This window comes from Capra hircus, chromosome 18, assembly GCF_001704415.2.
Source record: "Capra hircus breed San Clemente chromosome 18, ASM170441v1, whole genome shotgun sequence".
Classification (NCBI taxonomy): domain Eukaryota; kingdom Metazoa; phylum Chordata; class Mammalia; order Artiodactyla; family Bovidae; genus Capra; species Capra hircus.
Window position 1 is genome coordinate 16,285,030 of NC_030825.1, and position 13,906 is coordinate 16,298,935.

At 45.7% G+C, this 13,906-nt stretch overlaps 1 protein-coding gene across 2 annotated transcripts in view; it reads left to right on the top strand.

The window, feature by feature from the left end:
- TOX3 (TOX high mobility group box family member 3) overlaps nucleotides 8,345-13,906 on the top strand; it is a 120,179-nt gene continuing 114,617 nt past the window's right edge. For both annotated transcript variants that reach the window (XM_018061930.1, XM_018061931.1), the window contains exon 1: nucleotides 8,345-8,617. In XM_018061930.1, the coding sequence (XP_017917419.1) occupies nucleotides 8,531-8,617 (87 nt within the window). In that variant the 5' untranslated portion in view covers nucleotides 8,345-8,530. The remainder of the gene's footprint in view (nucleotides 8,618-13,906) is intronic.

Genomic DNA, 13,906 nt, shown 5'->3' on the forward strand with positions numbered 1-13,906 from the left:
TAAATGACATGAGTTTCAGTTCTGACTAAGATGGGGTAATCACATTCTACCCTATCTATTCCACTAAGCGCAGCACTTGGTACTTTCAAATACACAGTAGGGACTCATTTGGTGATGTTTCTAGATTAAGAGAGTCTTTCAGTAAAATCATCGCTGATGATATGTGGCTCTGGACAGCAGAATAGGTTTCTTGTTTAGACCAGTTTAAGCACTTCCCAGGTGGCACTAGCAGTGAAGAATCCACTTGCTAATGCAGGAGATATGGGTTCAATCCCTGGGTCGGGAAGATCCTCTGGAGAAGGAAATGGCAACCCACTCCAGTATTCTTGCCTGGGAAGTCCCATGGCCAGAGGAGCCTGGTGGGCTGCAGTCCTCGGGGATTACAAAGAGCTGGACATGAATGAACACAGCAACAACATTAGGACAGTTAAATGCAAAAACTTTTGGAAACTCTTATCTCTGGGACTGAGCTAGACTCACAGGTGTTTGCAAGAAAGCTAGACCTTTTATGGCTATAATTTTGTTATTGTTGTTAAGGGAATGTGACAGGCCAAGAAGGGTTTGTGGGGATCTCTCCAGGTTTACAATTGCAATGTCCCCAGTGAAAGATGGGGAGAAGCATATGATGAACCACCCCATGGGGTCAAAAGGGAGATAAATGGTGGGAAAGGATGGCCTATGACACCCAGGGCAGTGTTTGTATGATGACCTGCATAACTTGTGAAACTGGCTTCATTTTGCAGTGAAAAAGAAATGCTGAGGCATAGTAGAGAGTCCTTTGAAAACTAGTTGTTTACTTCGGGGGAAAAATAAAATGGTTATAGACATAGCGGCACTGGACAGATAGGGCAATAGCTAAGCAACTTGAAGGGGAAAATTAAATTTTGATTTTGTGATTTAAGGTCTAGAAGAATCCAAGACTCTCATGGGAGGTGTTGAGGGTGAACAAGGGAGGAAACCATAAGCAGGAAGGAAGGCAGTGGGTGGGGGGCAGAGGCCAGCCTTAGGACCAACCGCAAAAGTTAGGAGGCTGTCATTGTTCCTAAATTTTATTTTTAATTGGAGGATAACTGTTTGACAATGTTGTGTTGGTTTTTGCTATACAACAACGTGAATCCGCTATAAAGGTACATATATCCCCTCCTTCCTGAACCTCCTTCCCAACCCTCTAGGTCATTGCAGAGCACCGAGCTGAGTTCCCTGTGTTATAGAGCAGCTTCTCACTAGCTATACAAATCAAATCTACAATGAGGTATCTCTTCCTACTGGTCAAGATGGCCATCGTCCAAAAATCCACACACAGTAAATGCTGGAAAGGATGTAGTGAAAAGGGAACTCCCTGGCACTGTTGGTGGAAGTGTAAATTGATACAGGGACTATGGAGAACAGTTTATGGAGAGCCCCTAAAAAACTGAGAATAAAACTGCCACATGAGCCAGCAATCCTACGACTGGGCATACACGCTGAGAAAACCATAATCAAAAAAGACACAGGTACCCCAATGTTCACTGCAGCACTATTTACAATAGAGGGTGTTATTTTTACTGGAGAGTCTACCTCAAGAGGTTTCAAGCAGGCATCAGTTCTGAAGAGCCTTCCATGATCTTCATTTCCTGCCTGTCCTGGGTTTCTGGGCTGTGGCTTGGGGTAAGTGGAAGAAGGAAAAGGAGGTGCTGTTTCATTGAACAACTCTAGGGGGCAGCATCCACATGGCTTGTATGTAAGGGAAGGAAGTTGTCCTCTCCTTTCCCACGGATAGCCATAAAAGAAGGAGACATGATGTTTTCTCTGAAATACTTGCCATGACCCTCTTTCTATTTAATTTCTATTACATATGTAACCAGTTTTCAATTCTCAGAGTCCTGGTTGGAAATTTTTGATATTTCCCTTTTCTTCAACATGCTGTTGATCCAGGGCACACTGAGTAGATAAAATGAAATGGTTTTACCTGCTTACCTTCAACAGAAAAGCTCTTTTGCGAACTAGCTTCACTTCTTTAAACATGTTTTCTTAAAAAAAAAAAAAAAAAAAAAAAAGCAAATCCTCTAACCTAACTTGTAAAACGTTTAATATTTTGGGTATACGGCTTTCATGACCATCCAAAAGTCAGGCTGACTGGACAATGGGAGCTGCCGGGAGTATTGTTCATTGGCCACAAAGCCATGAGGTGGCTCTTTCTCCCGGGTCAAGAGGTCAACCTCCACAGCATTAATTTTGCTGAGTTTCTTTGTTATAAATAACAAACAAGGTCATGTATTTTCATTTTCTTGTTTCTAACTGCATGCATCTACTCCCGAGGATGAACTCCATAAACAGGTGGCTGGAATGCTGGGGGAGACAGCTTGAAACTGCTCCAGGAAAGAGGGCATGTCCCACTCTGGCGAAAACAGTTTGATGAGTTAGAGATTTCGTTACTGCAGGATACGCACCTGCACGATTACTCGAAAAGCAAACGCTCGTGTGTTTGGCACGCACAGATCTATGTAAATTAGGGGAGATTATTTTGCTGCTAGTCCTTGGCTGTTCGGGGATCAAAATGTAATTGTTTCCTAATTCTTAAGAAACAGAATCTCTACTGGACTCAGTTCTTTTTTTGGTGCGGTTTTTTTTTTTTTTTTACAGTTTTATTGTTCTTATGGTTATTAAAAATAACATGCCCTATACATTCAACCTAGAGACTTGGGTGCTTATCAAAGAAAGGAGATCATCAGAGGCTCTAACTAAGGGAGGTATTTATGTGCATTGGTAGATAGTTCTGTCGTGGAAGGACTTAATATCTGTGTAATTTTTTTTTTTTTTTGCCTTCACAGCCCTATAGCTGTCCTTTGGTGAAGAATAAAAGACGGACCGACTGCTACCCATCGCTAAGAGAGTCCTGGGTCCTCAGCTTTCATTGTTCAGTCAGGAGGCTTCGTGGGCGACCCTGCAGGGCCCCTCTTGCTGGAAACCCTCCGAGCTTCCTGATTTCCAATCCTGTAAAAACCTCCTCCCCCATCACTACCTTTGTCTCTTTGGGGGGTGGAGAGTGGGGGAAAAAAACCTTTTTCACTTGAGCAAAATAAAAACTACCCAGTATTTGTTTCTGGAGTGTAATTATAAACTTCATTGTACATTCTTCCTGGCTTTGATGCTTATCTTGAAGAGTTCAGTGAAAATAAATTGTTTTTATGAAAGCAGAGAAACCATTTGATAAACACGCTGTCTCTGAAAATTGTTCTTGCAAAAGAGGTCATTCTTTCACTTTAAAAGAAATAGAATATATTTCAGAAAACAGGCAAGGCAACAGTTTAGGATTTCTGTGAACACAGGATATATTTTTTTTAAAACAGGGTGTAAACACATTGAAAATTGCACACCTCCTGGTTGTATGGAGTGTATTGGTTTTTAAAACAGCTTTATTGAAGAGCTACTTAGGTCACAAGCAAATACTGGCTATATTTTATATTTCTGGAATGAATTCTCAGCTCAGTACTTTTTTTTGCTACTAAGGTTTTGGGGGTTACTATATCATAATTACTATATATCTGTTGGAACCTATGGGTATATCTATTCTTAGGAAAAGTCAAACTTAGCTGGGAAAATGATTCCTTTTCTGGAGCTCTTCTTGTGCTTGGTAGCACAGAGACCCATGTGGCCAAAATTGGTTGTAGTAATATGAGAAACAACCTCATGTGCATAACAATACACATTTATTATTTTTTCCCCACTGTCTCATGTGTTTGTACATCTTGACCTAAGTAAAACTATAAAAATAATTCACATTTTCAGACCAGAAAAGTTCGGATTTACTGAAACTAACCATGGCAGTGCTTGGGGACTTTTTTTCACACTGTAATTCCTAGGTGAAACTCTTTCCTGGTGATTAGTTTTGAGCCTGAGCTAGAGATGTGTAATGAGGGCCCCGAGGTCAGAATGCTTCCTCCATACCACGTGTACATTCACTATTGTGAGAGCCTTGGTTGGTCTTGACTTGATTTTATCTGCATGTGATTTAGACTATGAAAGTGAAGTGTTGATTCTTGACAGGAAACTCTCTTAAATTTCACGGAGATGAGTTATACAGACACTAAGAATCCATGCTAGATAGAAATGCTATGCTTTATGACGTGAAGCCAAATTCAGATATAAAGCCAAGTATAAGACATTTTACCAATATAATACGTTAGCTGTTACTGTGGGAATAGAAAAGAAGCTTCAGTAGCTTTGGCCTTGTTAATTTCCATTTGGAGCCGCTGTTAATTTGGCTACATTACATATTGCAAACAAGGACCATAATGTTTGGATAGAATTTTTTATGCCCCAAACTCAAGAAAATTAAACTGTATATAATGTTGAGTACAATCCTCATGTGAGGAAGCAGAGTACAGGTTAAATTACCATGCATAGGTCCCTAAAAGTGGGGGGGGGTCTCATTAAGATATTTGGTTATAAAACTCAGCAGGCTTAATGCATCCTCATGGGGACTCTCTTGCTTAATTTGGAGCCAGATAAAGCAGAGAAATAAAGTTTTTGAGTCCTGTCAAGATATAAAAATGGCGTTTCGTAAAGTTTGTGTATTTTACCCCCATTTTTAAAAGATGTCTCGGATGACACCAAGTATCCAATTACAAACATCAAGCTAATAAGACTGATATTTTGGACCCAAATCATATTAAAAACACTACAGGAATTTTCTTATGCCCCAAAGTTGTATTTTGGCTTCATAACTGATTCTTGTGCTGCCTTCTTCTAAATCAATGACTGTTAGCACCATGCAGCATAAATTCAAAGCATGTTTAAGATATGCTCTTGGAGAAGTTTCTTCAAATTCAAGGCTAATGTAATACAAAGAAAGCCTTTGTCTGTGGCATAAAATGCCGACAGCCTGAAAAAGGTGACACCCTTACGATGACAAATAGCATGACAGTTACAGTTGCATGAAATTTTTTAAAGCATCATTCTAAAATTTTTAACCAATGGGCTTCAGATCCACTGGAACCCTTAAAACTGGGGCGGCATTCTGAATACAATGAATCATCAGAACAGCGCTAAATGAAACAACATATAATTCTAGTCTTAATGTGGACAAAGGCTTGAACACTGCAGGATACACAAGACCCCCCTCCCCAACACTCAGGCAGTTTGTTCTTCTCCAAATCCAAACTGCTGGGTTTACTCTTTCCAAATCTTACCTCAACCGGGTTCCCTGGGAAGGATATTCCACTATGAACACATCTGTCTCTCTTTCCTCCCTCTCTTTCCCTTTCTTCCCCAACTCCTTCTTTCTCTTCCTTCTCACTTTCCTTTCTTAAATGCATATTTAATTATTGCAAACCACCTAAGTACCAAGGGTGGTTCTTAGGAAACAGCAGTGATCCTGCCTGGGCTCTTGAGCAGTGGTTCTGCCCTCTCCCTGGAACTTTCTTTTACTATAGATAAAATACTATGGATGCAAATTTGCATATCAGGTGGCTTCTCCCCATAGCAGCAGCAGGTATGTCATCACGGGATCTCCAGGTAACTAGATGCGAATGTGTGCGTGTATATAACGTGTGCAGGAGTGTGACGGGTCCACTTCTTCTTTGAGGACTTTCACATGTGTCATTTTGGGCTCCTCCTCACTCCCAAGTGCCCAAAACAGTGTCCAGCACAGGGGAAGTCACGCGAAAGTAGCTGCTGAATGCACAGGCTATGGACAGTGGCCAAAGTCAGGGGTTGGTATACAGCCTTCCCAGATGACTATTTCTGGTTTAGGGATTTTTTTTATTCAAAGTGTCTCAACATATGTATCTTCAGACTCATCAGTTTCTTTTTTCCTCTCCTTAATCAAGATCTACACTCAGAACTTTCGCTTACATTACTTCCTAAATCATCATCATCTTAAAATATCCACGAACAATATTGTTTCCTTCCCCCAAAACACCTGCATTGTAACGGGGAGGGGGATACGAAGAGTAAGCCTTTCTCACAACAATGGCCAGGAGGTGGTACCCCTAGCGACTGACATTCCTGCCTCTTGGGAGCCTCCTGGGAGAAGGTTGTCAGTTTCTAGTCTCTACAGCGCAATGCTCAATGCCACGCATGCGCTCACATGCAATTCCAAATCTCGAAGCTAGTGGGGTTTCCAGTGCGAATATTTGTATTCCTGATCCTCGAAGTCTGATTACAGCTTCAGGTTTTGTCTCTCTGTAACTTTGATTATACTTTGCTTCATCCTCTGTAATCAAGCTCAGATTGCTTCGGATGCGTGACAGAACGAGCAGAAGGTGAGGATTGTGAGTGCGCGAAGAAAAACTCCCCTTCCCAGCCTTTGGGGGCTCCTTTAACAACTATCTGGAAGAAAAACAAAAAAGATTTCTTTTTTGGTACCTCAGCTCAGCAGGCTGCTCCTCTCCTGTGGCCAGATGCTGCACTCTCCGCCATTGTTAAATACTAATAGTGAAACTTAAAAGATGTACTCTTGCGAGACAACAGGTGGCCACTGCAACCTCGGGCTCTGATTGGTGGAAAAGGCCACAGGCGCCCAGTGGCCCAGAGAAAGGGCCTCCACTTCTGCGTTTCAAGAACCTGCTCGATGGGGTGTTGTCCTGATAATATCTCAGCTCACTGCCAATTTGTGCAACCCGCTGGGCCATTAGGGAGCGCCGCTGGGTTGTCAACGTTAAATGGAGACTCGGGAGAGGAGACCAAAGCTTTTTCAGGAGGGGGGGATTGAAGTCAACCTCGCGACAATGTAAGCAGTTGCTCCTTCCCTGAATACACACCGCTCTCTCACGCAGTTTCCAAACACCTGACTCTACTAAGAGAAGGGCAAATACACAAACTTTCTCCTAATTGAAGTTTATTTTTTCCTGCTTGGTTCCAGAAAGATAACATTGGGCAAAGGTACAGACACAAGGTGTCACCACGCCAGGGAGAATAGACGAAACGGAGAGAAAGTCCTGTGATGCTTGTCCGAAAAACTTCAGGCTGTGGGCCAGCAAAGTGTGATCAGGGATGAAAGTGTGAGTGAGTGTCAGCTAAAATATTTGTAAATTTCTCCCTTCTGGTTAGTTTCTAGATAACCAAATTGGGGCGGGGGGCAAATCTCACAGCCTCTCCCTAACTTTCTCTTCTGCTGTAAAATCCCTTCCCTTCTGCCAAGGCTGAGGGCCAAACTCTCAAATGAACCCGAAGCAAAGTGGAGGGTAGGGACGTGGGAGTAGGGGGTAAGATGCAGCTTAAAGAAAGAGAAAGAAAGGAAGAGGAGCTGGGAGAGTGCAGTGTGAGGACGTTAATCACCCAGAACCTTTTAGGAAAATAGGGACATTTTCTCTCCGAGAGCAGTGAGTGATCTGCCTAGATCCAGTTACTCAAATGTCTTTCGAATACAAACAAGAGCAAAGAAAACACGAAGAGAAGCGACACGAGCCAGAACCCCGGAGCTTCAGGTCTGCCTACCTGTGAAAGGCCAGGCCCCCACCCCTCCCCACAGGTGTACCCTGGCCCCCGGCTCTCGGGAGGCAATCCTGCAGGTGACCTGCTGGGTTAGGTACCTCCGAGAGGAAGCGGACACTCGCAGGGGAAGGCGGAGTGCCGTAAAGGGACCCGAGGACCCACGAGAGAGGAATGGGGGCGAGGAGTGGAAACCGAGGGAAAGAGCGGTGGTGGGAAGGGAGTGGACGGCGCGTGGATGCTGATGACTGCAGCCGGGGGGCCCAGGGCAGCGGTGGTGGGAAAGGGGGCTGGAGGGCCACACCGGGCTGGCCGAAGCGGCCGAGGAAAGGAGGGGAGCGAGGAGCGCTCCGAGGCAGCGGGGACAAAGAGGACCGGAGAGGGAAGGGGGGCGCGGTGGGAAGAAGAGGGGCCCGGGAGAGGGGGAGGCCGCCGGCAGGGCGACGGGGCGGGTGAGGGCTGCGCGAGGCGCGGGGTGAGCTGCGAGGGGCCGCGCGGGGCAGGGGCCGGCGGGGCGGGGTCCGCGCGCCCGGAGGCGGTCCGGGCCGAGAGCGCACCGGCGGGGCGGGCGGCGCGCCAGCTGCCCGCGGTGGGAGGGGCGGAGCGGCGGCAGCGCGGGGAGGGGACCGGCGGCGGAGGGAGGCAGGAGGGGGAGAAGGAGGGGAGGGGCCGGGCCCCTTGTCTCCGCGGCTCCTCTCCTCAGTCCGCCCGGGGAGGAGGAGGAGGAGCGCGGCCAGCCGCCGCCGCCGCCGCCGTCCCAGCCTCGCCCCGCGCACCTGAACTCGCCGCGCCGTCCCGGGCCCCCGCGCCGCGCCCCGCGCCCCGGGCGCCCGGCCCGCGCGCAGCGCTGCCTCGGTGCCCCTGCGGGGCGCGTCCCCCGGGCCGCCTCCCGCTCTCCCGCGGTTCGCGTGGCCGCGCCTTTGTGTGCGGCGGCCGCGGCTCCCGGGCTCCTTCGGCTCCAGGTCGCTGCGCCCCTCCGGCCCCGCGTCCCGCGCGCCGCCCCCGGGACAACCCCAGCCCGGCGCCCCCCGACGGTGGATCTAGCGGCTTCGAGGAGGCGGGCACCGGCCCCGGCGAGCCCTAGTCCCGGCCCCGCGGCCCCGGGCCCGGCTCAGGCATGGATGTGAGGTTCTACCCCGCGGCGGCCGGGGACCCCGCCGGCCTGGACTTCGCGCAGTGCCTGGGGTACTACGGCTACAGCAAGGTGACCGGGCCGGGCTGAGGCCGGGGGGCGGCGGGGCGGGGGCCATCTCTCCATCCCGGGCGCGCCCAGCTCCGCCTGCTGCACTTTTCTCTCCCCACTCCACTCCTTTCCCTTTGCGCCTTCGTCTCTGTCCAACTCTCTCGCTCTACTCTTCCTGCCCCCTTCCCACCCCCCTTTTTGTCCCTCATCCTGCACTCCCCTCTCCCCTCCGCCTCTCCTCCCACTATCTCACTCCCCCACCCCCCACTCCGCCGACTCTCTTTGGCTGTCCCCAAAGAAGCGAGGAGCAGCCCAAGAACTGCAAGGGGGCACTCGCTTTGTTGTTGTTATTAGTAAACCCGATCGCAGGCTCCCCGAGTTTGGGGTGGAGGGGGGCAATGCAGGAGTCCCCGATCTCGTGGTCTGATGACCTCGCCACCCCTCTCCCAGTCCATCTCACCTCCCCCACGCCCCCGAGAGCTGGACTCTGGGCCGCTTAGCGAAGGAAAGGAGCTAACTTTTGAGCGTGCCCTGGATGCGGGGAAGAGGGGGCCGGGAAGTGGTGGGACCCCCGCAGGTGGCCTTTGCTGCCCTCTCGCTGGGGCACTTTGGACCACGCAACGGAGGGGCCCGCTCTTCCCGGGTTAGCGCGAGTGGCTTCTCATCTTTCATTTTCTGGGGAGGGGTAAATTTGGCATTTCGGGGAGATCAGGGTTGGAGACCTCCACACCACGCCCTGGATCACCCCACCTCCGTCGCCTCCCCCTGCGCCAACTTTGAGGACCGAGCATTTCAGGTGGAGGAAGGTGGATCTCTCGGAAGGGCAGCTGGCGCCGCGCGGAGCTGCGAGTCCGTGCGGGAGCCGGAGTCCTTGGGCCAGGGCAGCGCGGACTCGCGTTCTCCATCCTTTCTGAAGCCCCCAAGGCCAAGCTTTGAAGGAAACATCACCCCGAGGGCGATATTCAGAGAAAGAGCTGTGCCTTTCGAATGTGGTTTTTCTTTCTCCTTCCCCCTCCCTGCTCCTCCCTCCCCCACCCCTACCCCCCTTTTTCTTTCAAATCGCAGTTTGTTTATGATTGCTGGGATAACAGAGGAGGAAATAAAGAGCCTGCAGAAAGAAAGGTGCTATACAAAACGAATGAGTACATAGCAGGAAGAAGGGGAATTGTATCTTGAGGGAGGAACGGTTTGCAGTGCCCCGCGGCTGATGGAGGCTTCTGTTCTTTTCTATTTGTTTATACTCCCAACCGATCGCAACTCCAGTGCTGAAGTTTGTGAAAGACCATCAAGGTCTCTCTCCTTCACCCTTGTCCCCTGTGTCATCATCGTCCAGCTCTGCGCCTGGCACTGAGGGGCCTCCCAGCAAGTATAGAAGGAAGGGACATTATTCAGTGTGTTTTAACCCTTTGGTGATGGGAGGGCGAGGCGGGAGCATTCAAGCTCTCCAAATTCCTGAGCTTTGAAAGAGAAGCAACAAAAAGCCCACCGAGGTAGCTAGAGTTACTGTTTAGTTTCTGTCCTCTGATTTTGGATTTACTCAGGTTATTAAATGCTTTAAAAAGTCCCCCATGTATGCTCAGTTAGGGACTCAGGCAGCCTAATTAAGTATGTAGTGTATCTGAGAATCCACCTAATTGTTCCAGTGGGGTATTATTTGTCTCCTTACAACTTAGCCTTGTGTATGCAAGCCTTGTCTAACTGGGCAGGCTCTTATTTTTGGAAGCCATTACCTTTCCTAATGTAACTACTTCTTTCTCTGATTTGAGATCAGCAACACTCCAATGACACCAAAATAGAAACCTTTTGTACTAATCCAGTCACTGCAATGCGTGGCAAATCTCTGTTCACTAGGATCCCAAGGGTACTTCAAGGGACCAGAGGAAATTGTGGGTGTTTTGTGTGTGTCTCTTTTTATTTTTTGAGAAAGGCTATTTGGAGTCAATTTAAACTCAGAACATTATTTATTTCAGGGAGGGTCTAGAAAGCTTAAAAACAGACAATATTTATTGAAATGCTTGTTCACCTTCAGGAGTAGGGACGCAAGTTGGATTGCTGTCATATTTTCTTAAAGCAGCTATTTGCCTGAAATAACTCGGTTTCATAGTAATTCTGCAATCTGTCGTCTTAAGTGCTCTGTGTACCCAACTTATGAAAGTTAGCACTTAATATTGGTACAAATCAGATTGCACTTATTTTAAGGGATGTTTGCGTTTCATTCCTTGCAGATAAAAATACAAAAATCTTTCAACTGAGCCACGATACTATATTTTCCTACTCTTCATTTCATAAGTGAACAACCCAACTCTATTCCCTGTAATTTTTCTTTATGGAGGGAATGAAGTAGAAGAGGAAGTATTAACTTCATGGGTATAAAACAGCAAGTGCTAATTAAAGGTTTATAGCACTTCGTTTCATAGCTAACTTGTGTGTCTGAAGTGGCATTATTCAATACAGATTTATATCGAAAATGTAAAAACTAGCAGACAAAGGCATGCATTTATTTTATTTGAAAACACCTGTAATTATTAATCTCCAAAGACTTTAACTTTTAATCATCTATATTATCTTTCTGGATGGGAAATGACGGCTTTCTAAGAAAGTCTGTTTCTGCCCTTTCTTGTTTTAATGACCATCTGGGAAACTTTAGAAGAACTACAGAGCCCTCTGCTCCAGGCTTAACAAGTGCAAAGTTAGCGCTTATCTTTAAATTTATTTACAAACCGTGAATAATAGGGTTTCATTCATTTCTCTCTTTAACAAATGACTAGAGTCCTTTGTATAAATTATATCATGTGCATTATCTTTACATTCTATGAGTATATGGATCCTTTTTAAATGTCAGCGATCATGAAAGTGTGTAACTCTGTCTTTGGAGAATGGATGAAAGAGTTTTGAGGGTTCAAAAGTCATTGCAAGTAGGAGAATAACTTCAAATAAAATATAGCCAGGATCATTAAAATCAGTTAATAATTCATGAACCAGCCACTGATGTATAAACTTAAAGTCATCTCTATTTCCTCAGGGCTAATTTCCATTTTAATTTCAAGTGGAAAATCTATTGTTTGAGCATTTCTTTTTCTGATGCAGCTAACAAATTAAACTAACACCTATATATATATATATTTGAAAAAGGCCTTATCTTACTCAAGTGAATTAATGATCCATTGTCTATATATCTGGATTTTTTTCTTTCTCCGGGTTCAATTTGTCTTCACCAGTAAGAAGATAATATGCAACCTATCCATCAGCATGTTCAGAAGTCTGTTTCCCCTAAATAAACTGTTGTATTTAACATGGGTGTAAGCAAGATAAAAATCACACTGTGGGTTAATAATGAATTTGGACTCAACTCTAGTTACTTTCCTGCATATTCTTAGGGCTTCCCTGCCCCCTTTCAAAATACCGCTATTGACTTCTTACCCTATATAGAATGGGCCTAACTGTTGTAACTCTATCAGTCCCAAACATTCCTTTCTAATTACTATATGTGTTATTGATCACTCTGCTTAATTAAGACACTCTGATATGAACTCTTTTCCTCCACCTCATGGGCTTCTACCTTAACTAGCTTGAAGAGTAGGAGGACCTGAAGGGTGATTTGTCATCGGTCTATATTGGTGGAGACCATCGTTTAAATTGAGAACATATTGAGAGGGGAGGGGTGTAAGACGGAAACTCTCTTTAAGTTATTATCTTGCACTAACATAAGAACTCATGATTTCATCTACAGGTTCTAGAGTATGGGAGTATTGAACTTTGAGAGCAGATTGAGAGATTTTTCATGTCTGGTATTTAAATAAGATGTGAAAACCACATTGTGAAAGAAATAAAATGTTTCTAAGGACCTTAAAGCAGGGGTCATAAACGCAAAATGTCTTTAGTGACATTTGGTTAACCTTCATGAAGCCAGGTGTTGTGGTTAAGTGGAGAACATGCCCCATTGAAAGGGGGGGCCTTGCTCAGCATTATTAGATTTTTGTTATACCAACATTTGACCTAGTATCTCCATATTCTTCATTTCTGTTTTTTTCAAGAGAATGGTAATCTGGGTTTTTATGGGAAATATTGCAAATTAACAAACAAGTGAAATCATTATGTAGCACTCTCAAGCATGCTCAACTCTCGTCTTAACAAACTCATAGGCAGGTGAGAATTCAAAATATCATTTTTTAATCAGTCATTTCTAGTTTATGTTGAACTATGTGGGCGATTCTACTGCAGTGTCCACCTACATGGATTGTTCATTTGAGTGAGTGGGGGAGATACAATTTAACTACTTTCAGTGTAATTCTAATCCAATCCTTTGGATTCTATCATTTGTTACTTTTATTGTCTCAAACCAATGGGATAGTTGTTATAGACCAGGATTTGGCAAACTGTATCCTGCAGGTCACATCTGGCCCCTTGACTGTTCTGGTATGGTCTGCAAGTTAAGGTTGGTCTTTGGATTTTTAAATGGTTGAAAGAATTTGAGAGAAGTGTAAGATTGGATTGGCCAAAAGTTCGTTCGGGTTTTAAGTAAATTGGTACAGAAAGTCCCAAGTGAACTTTTTGGCCAACCCAATATTTTGTGACTGCGAAAACTACATGAAATTGACTTTTGTGTTCCATAAATAAAGTTTTATTGAAACACAGACCCACTCATTTGTTTACATCTTATCTGGGAGGTGGGCTGCTTTCATGCCGCAGTGGCAGAGTTGAGTCATGGTGACAAAGACTGCATGGCTTGCAAAGCCTGAAGCATTTTGCTGTTTGCCCCTTTATAGAGAAAGGTTGCCAACCCCTGTTCTAGATAATTAGTCCACTGATGGTGCCATAATCTTCCTGTGTTCCAAGCCAAGGCAGCAGAAAGAAAATCAAGCTGGTCTAACTGGAAAGATGTCTATCTCAGAGAATGTTTCCGGAAATGGTTCTAGAATTGTGGGGTCTCAGCCCTGCCTTTGGTCATGGTTATGTAAGAGGAGGCTTGTAGAAGATATTGAAACTTATCTTCAATAAGATCTGATTGAAGCTCTTATTGATCTTATCATCAATAAGAATCTCTGGGAATGGGATCTAGGCAGCAGTGTTTAAAAGCTCCTCAGGTGATTCTAATGTGCAGCTATGGTTGGCAACTTTATTTTAGGCTGAGGATCCTGGAGTGAGTAGTGTCAAGGGGCAGTAAAACTGGGTATGAAGTTTGTGATTGCTATAAAGAAGATAAGACCTAGGGCAGAAAGGTTGGTTCCAGGTCGGCACTCAGGGTCTTTTGAGGACCTTGGCAATGCCTCAGTCCTATTGGTCTGGGCTCCCCTTCATGGCCTCCATTTA